At 42.1% G+C, this 24,454-nt stretch overlaps 1 protein-coding gene across 11 annotated transcripts in view; it reads left to right on the top strand.

Annotated features, from left to right (window-relative positions):
- LOC147056235 (uncharacterized) overlaps positions 1-24,454 on the top strand; it is a 114,055-nt gene that overhangs the window by 11,823 nt on the left and 77,778 nt on the right. For 7 of the 11 annotated variants that reach the window (XR_015066096.1, XM_085912556.1, XM_085912558.1 and 4 more), the window contains exons 2-7: positions 1,291-2,929; positions 8,649-8,710; positions 8,804-8,833; positions 11,386-11,459; positions 15,931-16,133; positions 17,618-17,827. The exons of 1 other annotated variant lie outside the window; for it this stretch is intronic. Coding sequence is in view for 9 of the 10 variants with exons in the window: in XM_085912556.1 (XP_085768682.1) it covers positions 1,628-2,929; positions 8,649-8,710; positions 8,804-8,833; positions 11,386-11,459; positions 15,931-16,133; positions 17,618-17,827 (1,881 nt within the window). In the remaining variant the exon portion in view is untranslated. Of the gene's footprint in view, positions 1-1,290; positions 2,930-8,648; positions 8,711-8,803; positions 8,834-11,385; positions 11,460-15,930; positions 16,134-17,617; positions 17,828-24,454 lie in introns of those variants that run through there. 3 more of the 11 variants (XM_085912560.1, XM_085912561.1, XM_085912562.1) reach the window with 3 other exon arrangements.

The raw sequence follows: 24,454 nt of genomic DNA, 5'->3' as shown, positions 1-24,454 counted from the left end.
GGCTAATATTGTACTCCTTAAAAACCGCGACACTTTCTTGGCATATCAAACATACAGCCTTTGATCGGACTTCTTTGAAAAAATATTTTGTTGTCCATTCTGTTTTAAACACTCTGCACTCACTGTCGACTTTTCTTTTCTTTTCTTTGATAGTTTGTTTTTAGAAGGAGGAAAGCTTTACCGCGGAAACCAAGAAGGAGAGTGCTTCTTCTGGGAAAAGCTTAACCGGGAAGAAGAGGGGGCAAATGCTCAAGCGCGCTATCTATTGGGAAAATGTGGGCATTACAGGGAAAAGTAAATGAACAAGGTTCGCCAGTATATTTTGATATAACTGGGAGATGTTTGGCGGGCCGGATTAAAAAGACCAACGTATATGTCCCGCGGGCCGTAGTATGCCCATGTATGGACTAGATGATGGCATTGTAGAAGGTTTTCAGCAGCTCCTGTGGCAGTTTGAACTTCCTGAGTTGTCTCAGAAAGTACAGATTCTGCTGGGCCTGCTTCCGGACAGAGTCTATTTGGCCGGTCCATTTCAGGTGCCGGGAGATTGTGGATCCCAGGAACTTGAAGGTGCCTGTGGTGGAAATAGCATTACTGAGGATGGTGCAATGATTTGTGTGGATTAATGCATCCAACAACGGAACATTTTGATCTCTCCACTTTGACATCATTGAGTTGTTTGGAGTACAAAAGTCTCTCCGAGTAATAAACATGGCAGATAAGTAATTAACATGGCGGATTTGCAAATCCACCATGTTTATTACTTGGATTTCCGTTTGGCAACACCTTACAAACATTACCTTGTTTGGTTTGTTTCGCTCCAACAAATGTGATGTAATGGATAAAATTTAGGAAATAGAAAACGGGGAAATCAGAATGGAGTAAAAAATAGCCCCCCAAAACGATCATAAAAGTATCTCTGCAGCACCTGGAGGGATACATTACATTTTTCTACACTCCTGGAGACTTAGATGATTTTAAAAGCAAAAGAAGTTGATTTTTTATGAGATGAATTCAAATTGCAAAAATCTACTTTCTACCTTGTTTTACAGGAAGTAGCATGTATAATAATTTCTCCTCGAGCGCCCAGTCATAATATATGTATGCCTTGTCTTACAGGAAGTAACATACATAATAACTTCTCCATGAGCGCTCACAGTAATAATGTGTAGTATCGGTGCAGTCAAAAGATTGTGACAACACAGCTCTCCACCATACTGTTCATTTCAAAGGAACATTGTGGATGAAATTTGAAGTGGTAAAACTGTTTTTCTGCTTTTCACCTCACAGTCACCCTGTGCATACAGAATAATTTGCATCTTGCACCCTTCATTTGGAGTCCATTGCAACCTTCTTCGCCACCAAAGTTACCAGAGGAACCCTTTACACATTGGACATGCTGCGGATGCCACTCCAATGATAATACTTAGATCAGACTGACATTCATTGGTTAGCTCTCCTTCCTTGTGATCATAATTGTTGGACTATAGCTGTTGCAGCCACAACAGGCTGACTGCTGAGTTATCCTCTTGTCTCATTCACCTCAATTTTCTCAGTAAACTGTATTTCTAAAAAAAAAAAAAAAAAAAAAAAAAACTCGTCACAACTGCAAACTTTGCCTGCTGGGATGTATCATCACAAGCCCCAGTCACAAGGCCCACAGTCTTTCTTCAAGATGCCAAGGCCCGATCATCATCAGCAACATCCAAATCAACGTAATTCCCCTGCCTCGAACATGCTGTCTGATTTCCCATTTTCTCGCCCCACTCAACTTCCTGATGAGCTGGAATCAGCACTGGCTATTCGTGGTGCCAGGGACACGGACTGTCGCATCACTGATCACACAAGTCGGCCAAATCAACGTCAGAACCAAGGTACACTGTCTGTAACCAGTCAACACGGTGGCTACTGTTCAACACTGACGTCTGATAATCAAACTAATAGTCGTCGTAGGCCAGACTGGTCAAACTTCCAACCGCCATCTAAATTGTTTGTTAACTCTGCATATGATGACACTTATAACTCTCAGAAACTCCAAGGGCCTCACCAGCAGGCTCAGAGCAGCCGAACTGGACCAGCTGTTGCAAGCTGGGTTTCAAGTGGCTCATCGTCATTCCAAGGCAAACCACCCGATAGTGTTGCTTCAGATGGTCAGAGTTTGTATACACCTGAAAGTGCAGGAAGCATCTTGGCAAGCTTTGGACTATCAAATGATGACCTTGAAGTGCTGAGTCACTACCCAGATGATCAGCTGACCCCTGATACTTTACCTTTTATACTTCGTGATATACAAATCAACAAGTCGGACAACCCAAAAACAGTGTCACGCAACACTCAAGGCAAGATCCTTTCTTCATCAAACACTGCCCAACAGATAGATTCCGTTTCATCTGAAGTACCGAGTCTTTTGACAGTGACAAAGACAGCAGGCAAAGTCATTGACTACGGCCATGCCAGTCGGGTTAAGGACAATACAAACAAGCAGATGTTCGAAAGAGAGAAACTTTCAAGTGAAGGAGTGGTCCAGATGTTCTCATCATCTGCATCTTCATCAAAAGTAGAAAAAGCAGAAAAACAGCAACTATGTTTGGTACACATGGAATCAGGCAAGCATGGAGACCGGGACTATCGTAGGACAAGTGGTGACCATCACAAGAGCAGTCTTTCACCTAGTAGTGAAAGTCCACCATCTAAGTCTCGTATCATTGACAAAGACTACAGGCGGAACATATCCAAGCAAAGGCTGTCATCTGAATTGAGGCGAGAGTTGTACTCAAGGCGATCTCGTTCATCTTCTCCTGGCACGAGTGGGCACAGCATCCATAAGACGATCCCTGACTCCATCTTTATACGTGATTTCTCTGCCACAAGTCCAAAAGTGTTTCCTCATACCTGCTGCCTGTGTCACATTCAGTGTGATCATAACAAGGTAAGTGTAACCATTCTCTTATTAAAGGTTATGTTAAAGGAATGTGTAAATGAAGTGCAGTACAATGCAGTGTAGTGTACAATATGCACAAATGTTTATATTGTGATATTTTGCCAGATGCTAAAAATATGATTGGGATATTACTATGGGTTCAGTGAAAACAAATGTTTTTTTATGAAGAAAAAACTAAATATCAAATTTGGTGAGCCATAGAAAGTAGTCGGGAATAACAAAAAAAAAAAAACAGTCACATTGTACTGCAACTGTGCTTTTATTACAAACTAGAATTTGCAATTTCTGGAGAAATTGCGTGTAAAGGTGAAATCTTTGAACAACTTCTTGGGGAATGCTGGCGAATGATGTTGAAATGAGTTGAATTACTTGAGAAATGTAGAAATCCGAGGTGAAAAACGGAATTTTGGAGAATTTGGTGGAATTTGGGAGAATTTGGTGGAATTTCAAATTTGAAAATGCGGAATTTATGGTAAGTGGGAATTTGGGGAATAGGGAGTAAAAAGATGAAGAGTCGAAAGTTGGAATGGGTTGAATCGGTTGAAAAATGTGGAAATTAGAGGTGAAAAAATGAATTTTGGAGAATTTGGTGGAATTTCAAATTTGAAAATGTGGAATTTATGGGAAGTGGGAATTTGGGGAATAGGAAGGGAAAAGATGAAGAGTTAAAAGTTGGAATGGGTTGAATCGGTTGGAAAATGTGGAAATTAGAGGTGAAAAACGGAATTTTGGAGAATTTGGTGGAATTTCAAATAAATATAAATATCACAGTTTGATTTGGGTCACTTCCGGTTTATTTGGGGTCACTTCCGGTTTAAAAAGACCACTTCCGGTTTAGCTGAGGTCACTTCCTGTTTATTTGGGTCTTTTCCGGTTTATTTGGGTCATTTCCAGTTTATTTGGGTCTTTTCCGGTTTGATTAGAGGCACTTCCAATTTACCCGAGGTCACTTCCGGTTTATTTGGGGTCACTTCTGGTTTACCTGAGGTCACTTCTGGTTTACCTGAGGTCACTTCTGGTTTATTTGAGGTCACTTCCGGTTCACCTGAGGTCACTACCGGGTTTTTGGGGGCACTTCCGGTTTGTTTCGGAGCACTTCCAGTTCATTCAGGGTTCATTGGTTCAATCCAAGATGGCCGCCACACTGGAAGTGTGGGTTAAGGGTTGAATTGTGTAAGCATAGTGGAAGTGGGGGTGAAGGGGGTGAATATGGCAAGCATAAGGTGAATAAAGTTGGAAAGGCTTGAATCAGTTGAAAAATGTAGAAATTAGAGGTGAAAAACGGAATTTTGGAGAATTTGGTGGAATTTCAAATGTGGAATTTATGGTAAGTGGGAAGTTTGGGAATAGGTCGGAAGTAGAAGAATAGTTTTGGAGAATTTGGTGAAATTTTGGAGAATTTGGTGCAATTTCAAATTTGAAAATGTGGAATTTATGTTAAGTGGGAAATTGGGGAATAGGTAGGAAGAAGGATAAGATGAAGTTGAAAGTGGGAATGGGTTGAATCGGTTGAAAAATGTAGAAATTAGAGGTGAAAAATGGAATTTTGGAGAATATGGTAGAATTTCAAATTTGAAAATGTGAAATTTATGGTCAGGGTGAATTTGGGCAATAGGGAGGAAAAAGATGAAGAGTTGAAAGTTGGAATGGGTTGAATCGGTTGAAAAATGTGGAAATTAGAGGTGAAAAACGGAATTTTGGAGAATTTGGTCAAATTTCAAATTTGAAAATTTGGAATTACAATTGAACGAAATTGTAATGGGTTGAATCGATAGAGAAATATAGAAATTCGAGTAGAAGAACGAAGTTTTGGTGAATCTGGTCGAATTTCAAATTTGAAAATCTGGAATTACAATTGAACGTTGGAATGGGTTGAAAGTTGGAATGGGTTGAATCGGTGGTAAATGTAGAAATTAGAGTAGAAAAATAAAATTTTGGAGGATTTGGTTGAATTTCAAATTTGAAAATTTGGAATTGCAATTGGAAGTTGGAATGGGTAGAATCGGTTGAAAAATGTAGAAATTAGTAGAAAAACGAAATTAAGGAGAACTTGGTTGAATTTCAAATTTGAAAGTTTGGAATATTTGGTAAGTAGGAAGTTGTGGAATAGGTTGGCAAAAGATGAACAGTTGAAAGTTGTAATGGGTTGAATCGGTCGAGAAATGTAGAAGTTAAACGAAGTTTTGGAGAATTTGGCCATCGCCTTCACAAAATAATAATAAAGTGAATGGTGTAGAATAACGTGTGAAGGCCATCGCCTTCACAGAATAATAAAGTGAATGGTGTAGAATAACGTGTGAAGGCCATCGCCTTCACACAATAATAGAGAATGGTGTAGAATAACATAAGCGTGAAGACCATCGCCTTCACACAATAATAATGGACAGGAATAACGATAGTGTACAATAGTGTAATTGTACAATTTTATTAGTGTGAAGGTGAAGACCTTCACACATTAAGATAAAATATATTGTTACAATATCCACACAAGACTTTAATTACCATATTTTCACGTTTAAAAGACGTACTGTAATAAAAGGCGCAGCCTCAGTTGTGTGCCATGACTGTGTTTAACACACACATACACATACACACATTAGCGCAACGGCTAATAGGGTGCGAGTTTTATATAAACAATCCATGCGCGAACACACTGCAAATCCATGCCCACACTTCCTCCGTAAACGTTCTCATTTACATTTTCATTCATCAACAACACACACACAAGCATACAAGTGTGCGTATTTAAAAATGAAGCGGGAGCAAAACTGAGTTTGGTATTCACATTTTTATTACCGATAATGGTAATCAAAGTCTTCATCCTCTTTTTTTTGCATTGAAATCTCCAACTGACATGCCAGGTTCAATTTCTTCACTGTCACTTTACGAGGCGTGCGGCTCCTCGGCTATGATGCCGGCTTTTACGAAAGCTCGCACAACAGTGCCAGCAGACATGTTAGCCCAAGCATCCACAATCCATTTGCAAATTGTGGCGTAACTCGCCCGGCGTTGCCTTCGACTCTTAGTGAAACTTCTCTCCATCGGTCATCCATCGCTCCCACGTCGCTCGCAGCTTTACTTTGAATGGCCGGTTCACTCCGATGTCCTTACGCCCGCGGAAACTCAGCTGCGTCTTCTTGACCTGTCTGAGCTCGTTTTCCAGCTTCCTCCACTTGCGAACCATTGATTCGTTGATTTCAAATTCTCTCACGGCTGCTTGATTTCCATGCTCTTCCACGTAGCTGACGGCCTTCAGTTTAAACTGTGCTTGATACGTGTCTCTTTGCCATTTTCACTATTGTCATAACGATGTTTTGCATAACTCATGTACCCGTTCTTTTATATACAATCCACGCCCACACTTCCACCGCCCACACTTCCTCATTCAATTTTGTCATGGCGTTCTCTATCACGTCCGCCTTACAACAACACCCACACAGGGCGGGGCGTACTGCAAATCCACGCCCACAATTCTCCCTATAACGTTCTCATGGCGCTCTTTAATACGTCCGCCTTACAACAACACGTCGGGAACCAACGTGTCAATGACGCATGACAGGGTGCGTCGCACATTTTGAAGAAAATCTAACACGTTAACCCGTGCCTAATAAACGTGAAAATGTGGTAACCTTTTTTTAAGTGTAAACGTGTCTGGCTGCTCTCTGCTCTTGCGTGCTGGCCGGCTTATGCACCCCCGTGGTTCAGCACGAGTGCATCCGCACAAAACTTTTATAATTTTATTTTTATACACTATTTTACTTTTAAATATGTTACTGTATGTCAAACACTTTTAAAAACATTTTAAAGTGTAAAGGTGTCACGGCTCCGCTCTGCTCTTCCTGCGCTGACCGGCTGATGCAGCCCTGCGCGAGGGCATCCGCCCGAGACATTTATAATTTTATTTTTAAACACTTATTGTATTCTCAAACACTTTAAAGCCCTCTTGCCGTGCTGACTGGCTGACGTGCGCATCCACACATTGCTCAGAGGCATCCCCCTTGCTTTTAGTGCTCATTGCCAGCCGCTGTCCCGATTCTGGACGGCAGTGCTCTTTTCCCATGTGCGCGGCAGCTAGCTCTGCACCCGGCGCTTGTCCTCAGTGCACGCCCCGTGCTATCAGTGCTCATTGCCGTTGTCTTGACTGTTTCTGCACGTGATGCATTTTCCGTAGTACACGGCTGTGTCACGCCTCCGCTCTCGCCCTGCTGGCAGGCTCACGTGCACTCCGCGCATCGTCAATACGGAATTGCTAACCATCAGTCTTCACAATTTTGTCTGCTCCTCTTTGACACACATGCCTGCCACCTGATTCTGGTTTGCCTGACCCGCGGTGTTACGAGATGCCCGCACAACGCGAGCTCGCTGACCGGATCATCAGGTTGCCTCATCGTTGTACTCTGCCGGCATTCCAGCCCTACTTGTTTCCTTTAAACTTTCCCCAAATAAAGAGTCTGTGTTGCATTTGGTTGTCCTGCTCGTCTGTGACAAAAAAAAACGAAGCGCAAATCAGAGATACTGCTGATTCAGCTGATACAATCAAGGTGGAGTGGATACGTAGCAGGAGATTGAGATAAAGCCTGATTAGAGCTGCTCTTACAGGTCTAAGCTAATCATCGGCAAGAATACAGATCAACATGTTCCCATTGGTGTCCTACCAGCCAATAGTGTGCTGTAAAGTCATATGGGCAGACAAACCCCCGCGCTCCAAGCCGCGATGTACCGAATATATTCGCAATATTTGTTTACATAAAAACCCACGATGCACAAAGGCCGCTATAGGTGAAACGCAATGGGATTACTGTATATGCTCTGATGAGCAGGTAACAAGAGACAAGTGGGGGCAATTAGCGCCTGTGAGCAATGTGCGTCACTGTGGATATGACTGAGGACAAGTGCGGGAGACGTAGCAGCTGGCCGCACGCGAGAGAAAAACACTGGGGCGTAGGAGCAGGCGGTACGTGACAATATTACAATATTTTCTGCACCATACGGCACAATTAAAAGCCTTTAATTCTCTCAAAAACTGAAGGTGCTTCTTTTAATAAGGCACATCTTTTGTGAGGACCGAATTCCACAATCTGTAAGTGTTGCGTGGCTGCCGCGGCAGAGACCTAATATTTAGACCCAAGGAACCAATCAGAAGACATGACGTATGTAAAGTACGTAGACCGGGGTTGGGATGTGTGCGGCTAAACCAATGAGAGATCTGTATGTACCTCCGTACCCAACTTATTATGTGCAGTTCTTTGATCAGTTACACATTACATATTCTGCATATTACGTCCCTGTGGCGGGAGCCAGCCACAGAACAACATTTACAGATTTTGGAATTCGGTTTACTCACATTTTTAAAAGGTGCACCTTAGGTTTTTGAGAAAATGAAAGGCTTTTAAGTGTGCCTTCTGGTGCAGAAAATACAGTACTTTAAATGTAGCCATTGTTTCAAAGGGATTGATCAAAGAGGAGAGAAGTATATTTGCAGCTTTTGTTAATCAATGCTATGTGCCATATGTTAGTTTGTGTAGGAACAACAGCAGGATTGTTTCACACCACTCCAATCGACACATTTTGCTAGATGGCCGTGTTGTACAGCTTAAAAAGATTAAATATAGGAATCTCCCAGAAGTTTTATGTTTTGCTTGTGAATGGGAATCTGTCTTTGGATGGTGCCCATGAGTGTGATTGTGACTTTTGTGGTTTTCTGTAGGATTGGATTGACCATATAAATACTGTTAACCACACAGCCGCCTGCAGGGACCTGCGCAACAAGTGAGAATATCATTGCTTTGCCAAAACCTTTTTACACCCTTTCCTCAGAACTTCATGAATGTAAATGAACATATGTTATCTGTTTTCTTAAAGGTATCCTGAATGGAACCCATATCTGAAAAGGTTAGTTTATATTTGATCTAACCACAATTGTATCAGTCTTAGTTAATAATATGTACCGTAATTTTCGGACTATAAGTCGCGTTTTTTTTTTCATAGTTTGGGTGGGGGGGGGGCGATTTATACTCAGAGCGACTTATATGTTGTTTTTTTCAAAAAAATTTACTTGATCATTAACACATTACTTACTAGTACAGTTGATCACCTCACATATTGTTTTTAATACACTGAAAGAACGAATAAAGCAATTCACACTTTAAAGCACAATATTCAATTTCATGAAACAAATAAACAAAACAAAAAAAAACAACTGAAAAAGAAATATAGTTATTTTCAAACTAAACTGAACGAGGGTGATTTAAATTTCACCATTGGCCGTGACGCAACAACTGGGAGGGGAAAGCGCTGTTTTTTTTTTAGTTTTTAAAAAGCACAGGTCTGGTGAAGAGAATTTAGTGTGGTGATGTAAAAAAAAAAAAACAGTAGGGGCAGCAATGCAATTTAGGATGCAAGCTCTGCTTGTGATGGACAGCATGCGAGCACACATCACGCCAGACATGCAAATCACGAGTCCGACGGCGCGCGTACGCGGCATTGTTTACACGATCGATGATCGATGTATTTTATGATTTGGAGTGACAGATGGTTTGGTAATATTGTTGCTATATGATAGTTATTTGAAATATACTTTATATATCGTTATATGGGTCTGTGGAATAATTAGACATGCAAATCACGAGTCCGACGGCGCGCGTACGCGGCATTGTTTACACGATCAATGATTGATGGATTTTATGATTTGGAGTGACAGATGGTTTGGTAATATTGTTGCTATATGATAGTTATTTGAAATATACTTTGTATATCGTTATATGGGTCTGTGGAATAATTAGACATGCAAATCACGAGTCTGACGGCGCGCGTACGCGGCATTGCTTACACGATCGATGATCGATGTATTTTATGATTTGGAGGACAGATGGTTTGGTAATATTGTTGTTATATGATAGTTATTTGAAATATACTTTATATATCGTTATACGGGTCTGTGGAATAATTAGACATGCAAATCACGAGTCCGACGGGGCGCGTACGCGGCATTGTTTACACGATCGATGATCGATGTATTTTATGATTTGGAGTGACACAGATGGTTTGATAAACGTGTTATTTATGTAATAATCATTTGAATAACTCTGAATGTTACGTTAGGCCCGTTCTCAGCCTCTCGTTTGTGTATGTCACGTTAGCATACCGTATCGTTTAGCCTGTTGTTGCTGGTTTGTGTCTGTTTTTGGTGTTGGATTTTGACAAATACATTTGCCCCAAAAGTGCGACTTATACTCCGGAGCGACTTATATATGTTTTTTTTACGTTATTGTGCATTTTATGGGTGGTGCGATTTATATTCCGGAGCGACTAATAGTCCGAAAATTACGGTATTGATAATGGTGCTTGACATATCAATGCATTTTTTTTAACATTATGTGCTATAAATTCAATACAGTTCCATCGACTGTCTTACATAGCTGTACTTTGCACTGCAACTGGATTACAACTGTCAAAACAAATTCCAAATTTAGTGCTCACTCAACTCTGTTTGTACCGTATTGGCCCAAATATAAGACGACCCTGATTACAAGACGACCAGCTCTTTTTTTAAGTTTGAAAAAAGACTTTTTGAACACCAAATTTATTTTTTATACAGAAAATGATTACACCTGAAACGAATGATTATAACAATATATTTGAGAGAAAAAGCATGTTAATTTGCCTCATTCAAATCATGCAAAAACTGTCTATCACATCTTAATATCTGAACATTCAAATATGTAAACTAAAGTGCAATCACATTTGTAAATCAATGGATTCTGGTTTTTGAAATGTAAAAAAACCAATCGACTGTGATAAAACAACAAAATTACCATAACTGCATTAACCATCAAAGTGAAGTCTAATTAAAATTGTAGTCTTGAAAATCATGCAACAGACAGAAATACAGCATGTAAGTCAACGCTCATCGTCTGACGTCACACAACACTAGTAGACGGCACACATTACATAACGAACTGCGCGTAACGGTTCCGCTATACTAAATAACCATAAATGAAATACTCTCGGCTACACAACAAACATAAGTCATTGAGACAACAAAATACATTTGCTGGTGACCGTGAGTCGCCGTGCCGCTGCATAACGGCTACTTGTACGACGCGAGGCATACTTAACGGAGCGTGCCAGAGCTGTCAATCAAACGGCGCGCACACGAAGCAAACTGCGATCGGACAAACAGCACAACAGTGGACAGTAGTAACAATGAAATGTATATACTTACTTTGTGTCAAAGACACACACGATCACAGCAACATAGTCGATACTAGCAACCTTTAAATTACCGCTGCGCACAAGTGAATGGGTATAATGTCTAGACCCCGAATGGAAGACGACCCCCACATTTTCAGTCTTATTTCAATGCAAAAAACATTGTCCTTTATTCGGGCCAATACGGTACTTAATTTTCCTTTGCATTCTTGTTTCCAACACCCACTCCACAGCAAATGCAGATTGAAATCTCATAGGCTGTATGCAAGACATTCTCCTCAGGATGATCGCCAACTTCACTGCACAGGTTGACCACTCAGACAGTATTTGCCCTTTTTTCCTTTATTCCATCTCTTTCTGGTACTTGTTTGCATGGTGAAGAAGTCTGGTGAATATGAAGGATTTTGAAACATTTTGAAAATGTCTCGCAGTTTCAATCCAAGTCAGAGAATGTTTCTGGTATTGGCTAGGACACCACAGGGTTGAGTTTGATCTGCATTTTATTTTATTGCCAATTCAGGGTTGGCATCGGGTCGTAAAATCCCCAAATTTAAGTGATTGTGGCTAAACAGTAGTCAAGTCAAGTTTATTTGTATAGCCCTAAATTACAAGCAGTCTCAAAGCAGTCTCCCACAACCAAACATTTATTGTTTCTATTTCTATTGAGGCTATGTTTGACATACAATTGCATACACAATACGTCAATTTACATGATTAAGTCAAGTCAAGTTTATTTGTATAGCCCTAAATCACAAGCAGTCTCAAAGGGCTTCACATAGACAAACAACTGACAATTATTCTCGAACCATCCCCTGATCTTGAGCTCCTAAAAGGGCAAGGAAAAACTCTAAAAACCCCTACCAGGGGAAAAATGAGAAACCTTGAGAAGGGACCACAGATGGAAGGGTCCCCCTTTCAGGATCACCAGGCTGCAATGGATGCAAAGAGGGCGCATAAAATATATATGGAAATCAAAAAGTGGATGTCCAGGCCAAAGCAAAGAGCTGTTGGAGGAGCCATCGATCGTACTGGCAGTGTCTTCGAGGGTAATCCGCTGCAGTTCCCTCATCCTGAATTTGGTCCACGAGAATCTAGATAGCTGCTGTCAGCTTGGGTGTCACCTAACCACTTCCCCAGCCGGGGAGGGGTGGGGGGAGTGGGGTCTGGGAGAGGGAGCAAAAACAAACTCCAGCCGAATCGGCCACTACAGGTTAATTAAAGGCCATATCATAGAAATGTCTTTAAACGTGTCCTAAATGTTTCTACTGAGGTAGCAGTTCTAATATCCATTGGTAGGGCATTCCAGAGCTCTGGAGCCCGAATAGAAAATGCTCCAGACCCTGCAGACATTTTCTTGGCCCTCGGTGTCACTAAAAGACTAACGTTTTGCGAATGAAGGTTACGAGATAGAACATAAGGAACAACTAGGTCGACGAGGTATGAAGGCGTGAAGCCATGCAATGATTTATAGGTTAATAGAAGAACCTTGAAGTCACATCTTAAATGGACCGGGAGCCAGTGTAAGTTGGCTAATATTGGGGTAATGTGATCAAATTTTTTGCCCGTGACAGCAGCCTTGCAGCAGCATTTTGTACTAACTGTAGACTTTTGATGCTGGACTTGGAAAGACCAGAGAATAATGCATTACAGTAGTCCAGGCGCGACGTGATAAACGCATGTATAATAGTTTCCGCATCACCGGTTGAGAGGATCGGATGAATCTTAGCAATATTACGAAGGTGAAAAAACGCAATTATGGTTCTATTCCTAATGTGCTTTTGAAAGGAGAGCGTTTGGTCAAATATTACCCCGAGCTTAGTTACAGTATCACTCTGAGTGATAGTACGGTTATCTATAGTTATAGTGGTTTCCTTAAATAAAAAAGTCCCGCGGATCTGTCATTGATAACGGCATACATAATTGGGTGTCATCCGCGTAACATTGAAAACTAATATTATATTTACGTATTATGTCCCCAAGCAGAATCATATAAATATAAAATAGAATTGGTCCGAGTACCGATACCTGTGGGACACCACGTGTTACCTTATAGAGCTCAGAAGACGTTTTGCCATGGACCACTCGGTGCGTCCTGTCTGATAGATATGAGTGAAACCAGCCTAGTGCTGACCCTGAAATACCAACACAGCCTTTAAGACGCTCTAATAAAATATCGAAGTCTACAGTGTCGAAGGCAGCACTAAGATCGAGTAGTAACAATACCGATGAAGTGTTTGAATCCATAGCTATGAGGAGATCATTAGTCACTTTAGCAAGTGCTGTCTCAGTGGATCGATTAGCTCTAAAACCAGACTGAAAAGATTCAAATCGATTAATAGCGACCATGTAATCAATAAGCTGCTGCGCTACTACTTTTTCAAGAAGTTTTGCTATGAATGGGAGATTTTAAACTGGCCTATAATTACTGAGACAGTCCGGGTCAAGATTTGGTCGCTTAAGTAGCAGTATAAAAATCTTGTCAAAACATTTGAATGTAGTTATCCTTAACATCATGTACTGCCACCTGTTTAGCTGCTATCTTGCTATGTTCGCCTCTCATCCATGCACAGCAGTATTAGTATCATTTGGCTGTCACACCATGGCCCCCTTGTTGCTCAGCCATTTGCTAAACGCCAACAGCACCACATCGTCTGCAAAAAGCAGAGATGCAATGCTGAGTTCACCAAACCGAACACCCTCAACGCTTCGGCTAGAAATGATGTCCATACAAGTTATGAACAAAATTGGTGACAAAGGGCAGCCTTGGCGGACTCCAACCCACACTGGGAACAAATCCGACTTACTGCCGGAAATGCGGACCAAACTTTGGCATCTATGATACAGGAACCAAACTGCTTTTATCAGTCGGTTTAGCACACCGTACTCCCGAAGCACCCCCCACAGAACTCCCCGAGGGACACGGTCGAATGCTTTCTCCAAGTCCACAAAACACGTGGACTAGTTGAGCGAACTCTCACGCACCCTCGATGATCCTGCCGAGGGTATAGAGCTGGTCCACTGTTCCACGGCCAGGACGAAAACCACACTGCTCCTCCTGAATCCACTCAAGCACCCCTGAATAGACCTTATCAGGGAGGCTGAGTAGTGTGATTCCTCTGACGTTAGAACACACCCTCCGGTCCCCCTTCTTAAAAAGGGGGACCACCGCTGCAGTCTGCCAATCCAGAGGCACTGTCTCTGATGTCAACGCAAACTTGTAGAGGCGTGTCAGCCAGGACACGGAGCGACTTAGTCACGGTACTTTGCATGTTGAAATGGTTGTATGTTGGCTCAAATATTTCCATGAGAATACACTGTAATTCATTTAATTCGTATGTAGGGGTTTCACTGTACGACAAAGCGCAGAAAGAGGTACTGTATTTTCACATTTAAAAGACGCACTGTAATAAAAGGCGCAGTCTCAGTTGTGTGCCATGACTGTGTTTAACACACACAGGGCGCAACGGCTAAGTTTTATATAAACAATCCACGCACGCACACACTGCAAACCACGCCCACACTTCCCCTGTAAACGTTCTCATTTACATTTTCATTTATCAACTGTGCTCTCCATCGATCATCCATCACTCCCACGTCGCTCGCAGCTTTACTTTGAACGGCCGGTTCACTCCGATGTCCAGCAGTTGGAGTTGCTTTGTCGTGCCTCCCAGAATGACAACAACATACTCTTCCACGTAGCTGATGGCCTTCAGTTTGAGCTGTGCTTGATACACGTGTCTCTTTGCCATTTTCACTGTGCTCATAACAACAATGATGCCTGTACCCGTTCTTTTATATACAATTCACGCCCACACTTCCACCGCCTATACCTCCCCATTCAACTTTCTCTAGGCATTTTCTATTATGTCCGCCTTACAACAACAACACCCACACAGGGCGGGGCGTACTGCAAATCCACGCCCACAATTCTCCCTATAACGTTCTCATGGCGGTCTTTAATACGCCCGCCTTACAACAACACACATCGGGACCAACGCATGATAGACGTTAACCCGCGCCTAATAAATGTGAAAATACGGTATATGTTTGGCTAACATTACAAAGACAATGACCTCCAAACATATGAAACAAAAAATGTTAAAAATGTTAGTGTTTGCCTCTCAACTCTAAGGTTGTGGGATCAATCCTTAACCCTGGTGACCATGTCGAAGTGTCATTGAACAAGACACTTACTCCCAGTGTGGACCTGGAAACCCCTTGCATGGCAGCATGACGATTGGTGTCTGATTTTGTGTGTGAATGGGTGCATTTGAGCTTTGGGCACCATGCGGTGTAGAAAAAAGCGCCATATAAGTGCACACAATTTACAATACCATTTAAATTGAGGGAAATGTAATGTCTTCCATATCTGAATGCATAAATCTTTGCAGACTCACATTTTCACCCGGAGGTATGAAAATGTGTTGGCATGCATAAAAGCCAAAGGCCTACAAAAAAGTTTCTTGGCGTTTAACATAATGGAAAGTCTGCCATTTCGAATTCACTTACAGCAGCTTTAGTAGTCAAGTCAAGGCTGACTTTAAATTTATCCACGTTATTTTACCATGGTAAAATTTCACAAATTTAAGTAAAGTCCAGGCCTGATTTTTTTATTGTAGTGGTATATCATAAATTACCCATGAAATTACCTAACAGTCCAATCACAAGAGATGACCCATGTGTGGCAGACTGGTCACTTACTTTCTTTTGTGAGTTTTGTTTATATTGAAATGAATAAGTAACTGAAACCTCCCCCCCCCCCCCACACACACTTTTAGGCGATTCATCACATCACAGTGGTGTAAAACACGCTTGTGATGAGCTGGATAAGCACTCTGCTGACACCAGCTCCAGTGCATCCTTCTCCAAGGCTGAGCAAAGCTCGAAATATGGACTTCATTCTTCCACTACAACTGTTAAAAAGTCAACGAAGCCTGGGACCAGAATCAGTACGACTGCAAGTGCCAAAGCTGTTAAACCAGTGGGTGTGATTTTCCATTTTACATAATACATACATTTAAAAAATAAAAATACAATGGAACCTTGAACAAACCTCGAGCCAACGGTTCTTGGATTAATCGGACCGAATTGTCTAGTTCTTTCAAAATGCCCAACTGTATAGTCCATTTTTCCCTTTATTAGTTCCAGAAATTGGCTGCAATTCTCCGCAGCCACCACTTTAAGATTTCTATTGCTCTCTCATCACAGAAAAACATTATAGTAGACTAGAGCAGGCTGATAATGACACCAAAGCCATGTTGGTGGAGGTAAATTTCTCATTAAAAAAAAGGTTTGTATGAACCTTCAAATGTCGTTAGCTTAGCATCTGCAGGCACAGTATTGATCTATTCATATCTATTTCTGTTGTTCCTGCTTGAGTAAGCCGTGTACACGGCTCTCCTTCATGCATCCTTTTTTGGTAAAGTACAGTTATTTTTATTTATATATTCATTGTTTTGTAAAGCCCTTATCAATGACATGAACGCGACCAGACATGTAATTGTGAAATGAACCCGACTTGATCGTGCTTGCGATAAGATGCGACCAGTCCTACCCAAGCACCATCAAGGTAAATTTGGATAAAACTGAAAGCTTTCAACAGTTGAACTTTGTTGTTGTTGTACGTAGTACTGTACCCAGCATCTTTAGTCTGCAATAAATACAAAATAATTTTGTATTGTACTGGGTGTGTTTAGACTTCAGAAAAAAAGATGCAACAGTCGGCCCTTCACCATTTCTGTTTTGTTAAATCAAGGTTCCACTGTATTTTTACCTATGTATAACGAAGATAAAGACTAACTGTGTACATATGTGTTGGGGATGCTCCAATCGATCGGTGGCCGATCATTATCAGACAATTTGTAAGTGCATAGTCTGTGAACTCAATCAAAGCCTTTAAAGGTCTTGATCAAAGCCTTTAACTCAATAAATGCCAGCCATTCGTAGCACAGCCAAGCCCCTCAGTGCCATCCATTTCTGCAAATTTTGACCGATCTTTGAAGGCCCACAGAATATTGTATTCTATAGCTATATAAACATGGAACCCATGAAAAGATAGACTTTCTTATTTAATCAGAAAAAAAGTATATTTCTCCCATTTGTCATTACTTATAAATCTGCTGCAGAACATTGGCAAGTTTAACTGAAAATCCTGCTTCTGAGAAAAAAAGTAACACTAACATTGACATCAATATTTTTTATTTTTAGGACAACTCAAATATACAGATGTAACAGGCTGGCACGCGGGACGGGTTTCTGTATTCTGTGCGACAGCGGCAATAGACTGCCCTGTCAATGAATTGAAGCATTTTTATTTTTTGCCGTGGATACTTGTATTTGGGCATGATTGTGTCATTTTTACAATCTAAAATTGACGGTATGACACTGGTAACAGTACTTGGTGCAAGACTGCATCCATCCCCCGTGCCACATAAACTAACCTCAATCATTTGTTGCTTTTCCTAGCTGTCCATTCCACCACCTGCCAAGAAGAAAAAAACTGTGGCTCCAGCATCCCAGGACAACATAGCAGGCCCTCAAGTGTATTTGGCTGGGATTTCACAGGAAGCATCAGCGCAAGAAGTTACTAAATTTGTCGCGTCTTTGAGCAAGATCAACAATGTGGTCTTGATGCCAAGCTCTGAGGAAGATAGTGAAATGGGTGATGGGCAAAAGGTACTTGTGGATTTAATTTTTTACTCAAACAGATGCTGTAATAAGCAAGTTTTGAGGATAGATTTTTTTATTTATTTTTATAAACAATTTTTAACCTTTTCTGGTGGGGAAGATTTTTTTAGACCGTTTATACATTAAAGACATTGCAGTGAAGCGTGAGGAGCTAGTTTGTTAAAGTAGCACCTCTTCATCTGCCAATTACACTTAGGCATCAGTCAAAAATGAAAATTAATCCACTTAAAAGTGTTTTTTTTAAAAATCCCATTTACTCCCAAAAGTGTTGTTTTGTTTTTTACATTCTACACATTCAATCCTAGGTACTTACGTTTTTTTCAAAATTGTTTAGCTGCTATTGTTAAAGACAATTGAAATCAATGGAAGTATCACAACCAAAATATTTTCTTTTATTTGTTAAGGTGACCTGCAACAGCAAATGGTGTTTTGTGTGCACTACAGAAGGAGAAACCCACTGTTAAGATCATTTGGAAAATGTTGTTATAAACAGGCACCATACGGATATCATTATGATCCAAATTGACAAATTTTTGCTTATTTCTGTCAACCATTAATAAAATGCGCATTATATTTACGTCACTCATTATAGGCATAAAACAGTCTTGCGTCTGAGTTTCGCCATATTTATTAACCTCTTTGTGGAATTTGGCGAGTTGAGCGTCAGATGCATGGACCTATTTACCATATTTTCCGGACTAGACATCGCAGTTTTTTTTATAGTTTGGCCGGGGGTGCGACTTATCCTTAGGACCAACTTATATGTGAAATTATTACCACAAAATATCACTTCACATGTTATTTTCACACTAAACCACATGAGGGTGCTTGAGGCATGTGGAATAATTGGAACTGCAACTGACGATGAGTCTGAAGTAAGCCATGTAAAAGAGGAAGCATCTTGTACTTCCGGGGTTTGCAGAGTTGTTTATAAGTGACACGGAGGATGAAGATTTAGTTGGATTTAATGATTTGGAGTGACACAGATGGTTCGATAAACTTGTTGGCATGTTATTTATGCTATAATTGTTGGAATAACTCTTAATATGTTACGTCAGGCACGTTCTCAATTTCTCATTTGTGTGTTTATGTAACGTTAGCATACCATACCATTCAGCCTGTTGTTGCCTATTCATGTCTGTTCTTGGTGTTGCATTTTATGAAATAAATTTACCCCAAAAATGCAACTTATACTCTGGTGTGACTTATATATATATATATAGATGTTTTTCTTTTCTATTGTGCATGTTATTGCTGCTGTGACTTATACTCCAAAGCGACTTATAGTCCGTAAAGTACAGTATATACACAGTCATTTTTGTTGTAATGACAGAGTGACATACATAGTATGTTCTTGACGTTTATTGGCTGTCGGCGATACGCCCCTGACAAGTTCATTTCAGCTTACCACAAGCCAAATGGGTAAAAGACCAAATTTTTGCTTCAAATACATCATCCGTGCCGCCTGCAAAGCAAATGTGCCTGACAGAGCACCTATCAAATAATGGAAACACGCCGCCAGCTACGCTCAGCTCGTGCAACATAATGCATCATGTTGAAGATAATTCTACTTGGCAAACAAATGTTATGAAAATAAAGCAATGTACCTGGACTGCTACAGGATATACAGGGTGGGCCAAAAGGTTACTGCACTGTGTGTTTCACCTTATCAGTTACATTTTAGAGTATTTTAGAAAATAATACAGAACCAATATTCTGTGCAACTTACTCATGTCTTTAAAACATTATACCGTATTTTTCGGACTAAAAGTCGCTCCGGAGTATAAGTCGCAGCAGCCATAAAATGCACAATAAAGTGAAAAAAAAACATATATAAGTCGCACCGGAGTATAAGTCGCACTTTTGGGGCAAATTTATTTGTCAAAATCCAACACCAAAAACAGACATGAACCAGCAACTACAGGCTAAATAATACGGTATGCTAACGTGACTCAAATGAGGAGCTGAGAACGGGCCTGATGTAACGTTCAGAGTTATTCAAATAAGTATTACATAAATAACACGTTTATCAAGCCATCTGTGTCACTCCAATTCATTAAATCCATCCATCGTGCTTTATGTAAACAATGCCGCGTATGCGCCGCATATGCTGACGTCGAACGCGATGTAAATTGCATTTCTAACTAGAATTTGCAATTTCTGGAGAAATTGCGTGTGAAGGCGAAATGGTTGAATAACTTTTTGGGGAATACTGCGGAATGATTTTGAATCTTCCGGTTCAAAGATATCACTTCCGGGTTAAACTGAGGTCACTTCTGGTTTATTTGGGTCACTTCCGGTTCAATTTAGGCCACTTCCGGTTTAGCTGAGGTCACTTCCGGTTTATTTGTGTCACTTCCGGTTCAGTTTAGGCCACTTCCGGTTTAGCTGAGGTCACTTCCGGTTTATTGAAGTCACTTCCGGTTTAATTTGGGCAACTTTCGGTTTAGCTGGTGTCACTTCCGGTTAATTTTGGGTCACTTCCGGTTTGCCTGAGGTCACTTCCGGTCTATGTTGGGTCACCTCCGGTTTGCCTTAGGTCACTTCCGGTTCATTGGGGTCACTTCTGGTCTATTTGGGGTCACTTCCGGTTTGCCTGAGGTCACTTCCGGTTCATTGGGGGTCACTTCTGGTTCATTGGGGGTCACTTCCGGGTTACCTGGGGTCACTTCCGGTCCAATCAGGGCACATTGGGGGTCACTTTAGGGTCAATCCAAGATGGCCGCCACATTGTGGAAGTGGGGGTCAAGGAGGTGAATATGGGAAGCATAAGGTGAATAAAGTTGGAATGGGTTGAATCGGTTGAAAAATGTGGAATTTAGAGGGAAAAAACGGAATTTTGTAGAATTTGGTGGAATTTCTGGTAAGTGGGAATTTGGGGAAAAGGGAGGAATAATATGAAGAGTTGAAAGCTGGAATGGGTTGAATCGGTTGAAAAATGTGGAATTTAGAGGGAAAAAACGGAATTTTGGAGAATTTGGTGGAATTTTGGAGAATTTGGTGGAATTTCTAATTTGAAAATGTGGAATTTATCGTAAATGGGAATTTGGGGAATAGGGAGGAAGAATATGAAGAGTTGAAAGCTGGAATGGGTTGAATCGGTTGAAAAATGTGGAATTTAAAGGGAAAAAAAAATGAATTTTGTAGAATTTGGTGGAAATTCAAATTTGAAAATGCGGAATTTTAGGGAAGTGGGAAGTTGGGGAATAGGGAGGAAGAATCTGAAGAGTTGAAAGCTGGAATGGGCTGAATCGGTTGAAAAATGTGGAATTTAGAGGTGAAAAACAGAATTTTGGCGAATTTGGTGGAATTTCAAATTTGAAAAGGCGGAATTTTTGGGAAGTGGGAAGTTCGGGAATGTTGAGAATCTTTCCCAATGTGATGTGAATGTGCTGAATGATGTGAATTTCAAACTGGAACGACGTGAATGTGAAATGTTGAATGTGCCATTGAGAATGAATGCGGAAAAATTTGTCGGAAGTTTGGGAATTTTGCGGAATCTGAGAATTTTCGGAATAAGAAAAATGGAAGCGGTCATCTCGTGAATATTTGGAATGCATGAAAAGTGGAATGGAGTGAATGGATTGAATTGTGTGGAAGAAGAAGGACAGAAAAGTGAGGAGAATAAAATAGAAGAAGAAGAAGAAAGTGAAAGGAGTAGAATAACATAAGTGTGAAGGCCTTCGCCTTCACACAATTATTCCACAGACCCGTATAACGATATATAAAGTATATTTCAAATAACTATCATATTACAACATTATCAAACCATCTGTGTCACTCCAAATCATGAAATTCATCGATCAAATTCCTCGTTCTTTATGTCAACAACGTCGCGCGTGCGCTGCAGAGATCTAGTATATAACTATATTGTAGCGTTAAAGTACCAGGAAAGACGTGGGTTTGGTAAACGGCTCTTTATTTCAAGATTCAATATTCAAGAAGAATTTATTCGCTATGTTTGAGCGTGCCAAACAAGGAATTTGACTTCGTTACATCACAGACTCTGTTCAACATTTAGGTAACTAACAACACTCAGGACATGTGAAAATGACAAATGACAATATTCTCAGCCATCCCCTGATCTTAAACTCCCATGAGGGCAAGGAAAAACTCAAATCTCCGACTAGGGGCAGTGAGAAACCTTGAAGAGACCACAGATGGGAGGGTCCGTCTTCCAGGATGACCAGGCTGCAATGGATGCAGAGAAGACACATAGTACAAACAGTGTAGACAATTCAAAATGTGTGGAGAGCAGGATGTTATTGCACAGCAATGGTGTGAGTTCATCAGAGCAACAGCCCGGGGGAAGAAGCTGTCTCTGTGTCTCCTGGTTTGGGCGTACAGAGCTCTATAACGCCGTCTGGAGGGGAGTAGTTCAAACACTGTAACCTGGGTGAGAAGGGTCTGTACAGATGTTGCTTGCACGTTTCGTGGTACTGGACAGGTACAAGTCTTGGATAGATGGAAGGTTGATTCCTATTATCTTTTCTGCAGTCCCGATTGTCCGTTGCAGTCTGTGCTTGTCTTGTTTGGAGGCCGATCCAAACCAGACAGTGATGGAGGTGCAGAGGACAGACTGGATGATGGCATTGTAGAAGGTCTTCAGCAGCTCCCGCGGCAGGTTGAACTTCTTGAGCATTCTCAGGAAGTACAGCCTCTGCTGGGCCTACTTCCGGACAGAGTCTATGTGGCCGGTCCATTTCAGGTCCTGTGAGATTGTGGTACCCAGGAACTTGAAGGTGTCTGAGGAGAGTATAGTATTACTGCAGATAGTGAGGGGTGAAAGTGGTGAAGGATCTCGCCTGAAATCCACTGTCATCTCCACGGTCTTGAGCGGGTTCAGCTCCAGGTGATTTTGGCTGCACCAGTGGCCCAGCCGCTTTACTCCTGTCTGTACGCGGTCTCATCACTGTCCCGGATCAGTCCGATGAGAGTCTTGTCGTCTGCATACTTCAGGAGCTTCACAGGAGAGTCACCTGAGGAGAAGTCGTTGGTGTAGAGAGAAGAGCAGTGGAGAGAGGACGCACCCCTGAGTCCTGGTACCAGATGTGATGCTCCCCAGCCTCACACGCTGTGTCCTGTTGGTCAGGAAGCTGGTGATCCACTGACAGGTGGAGGCAGGCACCGCGAGCTGGATGAGCTTCTGTTGGAGGATGTCAGGAGCGATGGTGTTGAATCCACAAACAGGATCCTGGCGTACGTTCCTGGGGTGTCCAGGTGGTGCAGGATGTAGTGCAGTCCCATGTTGACCGCATCATCCACCGACTTGTTTGCCCGGTAGGCAAACTGGAGGGGGTCAAGCAGGGCGCCCCTGACATGCTTCAGGTGGTTCAGCACCAACCTCTCGAAAGATTTCATGACCACAGATGTCAGAGCGACGGGTCTGTAGTCATTCAATCCTGTGATGGCGGGCTTCTTGGCCACTGGAATGATGGTGGAGCTTTTGAAGCACGAGGGCACCTCACACAGCTCCAGGGAGCGGTTGAAGATCCGTGCAAAGGTGGGCGCCAGCTGCTCAGCACAGACTTTCAAGCAGGAGGGTGACACGCCGTCTGGGCCCGGTGCCTTCCTGATCTTTTGTCTCCGGAACACCTGGCGCACTTCCTCCTCACGGATCTGGAGTGCGGGCACGGCCTCTGCAAGAGAAAGATTAGGTGATTAGGTGACGGAGGTGTGGACAGAGCGGTTGTGAGGGAGTATGTTGATTGTGCTGTAGGAGGTTCTGTTGTGTGGGAGGACCGATCAAACCTGCAGTAGAACCTGTTCAGCTGGTTAGCAAGCCTTGGGCTCTCCACAGGACGGGGGGTTCGTTTCTTGAAGCCCGTGATGCTCTGCAGACCTTTCCACACTGTTGAGGGATCAGGATTGGCAGAGAGGTGTCTCTCCAGGCTCTCCCCGTAACAGCTCCTGGCTTTCCTGACCTCTCGGTTCAGTGTGTTTCTGGTCTGCTTGAACAGGTCCCGGTCGCCGCTCCTGTAGGCCTCCTCCTTGGCTTTGCGCAGCCTCCTGAGGTTCGGTGTAAACCATGGTTTGTCGTTGTTGTACGTGCAGAAGGTCTTAGTCTGCACACACAGGTCCTCACAAAAACAGATGTATGATGTAACAGTGTCAGTGAGTTCATGCAGGTCTGAGGTTGCAGCTTCGAAAACTCCCCAATCTGTGCAGTCAAAGCAGGCTTGGAGGTCCTGCCTTGACTCCACTGTCCACTTCCTCACAGTCCTCACTACAGGCTTAGAAGTTTTTAGTTTCTGCCTGTAGGCCGGGACCAGATGAACTAGACAGTGGTCCGAGAGTCCTAAAGCAGCACGAGCTACAGAGTGGTATGCATCCTTAATTACGGTGTAGCAGTGGTCCAGTGTCTGTGCCCCTCTGGTGGGTCACGTAATGTGCTGTTTGTATCTGGGGAGTTCGTGTGCGAGGATCACCTTGTTGAGATCACCCCAAACAATGATTAGTGAATTTGGTAGAAGTTTCTCCATGTCTGTCACCTGGTCGGCCAGCATCTGCGTGGCTTCACTCGCACGCGCGTGTGGTGGAATGTAAACAGCCGCCATGACGATCGAGGAGAACTCCCGTGGTGAATAGAACGGTCGGCAGTTTATGAAGAGTGTT

The sequence above is a fragment of the Syngnathus leptorhynchus genome, chromosome 5, assembly GCF_054491065.1.
Source record: "Syngnathus leptorhynchus isolate UIUO chromosome 5, UIUO_Slep, whole genome shotgun sequence".
Classification (NCBI taxonomy): Eukaryota; Metazoa; Chordata; class Actinopteri; order Syngnathiformes; family Syngnathidae; genus Syngnathus; species Syngnathus leptorhynchus.
This window is presented reverse-complemented; position numbering and strand designations above follow the sequence as displayed.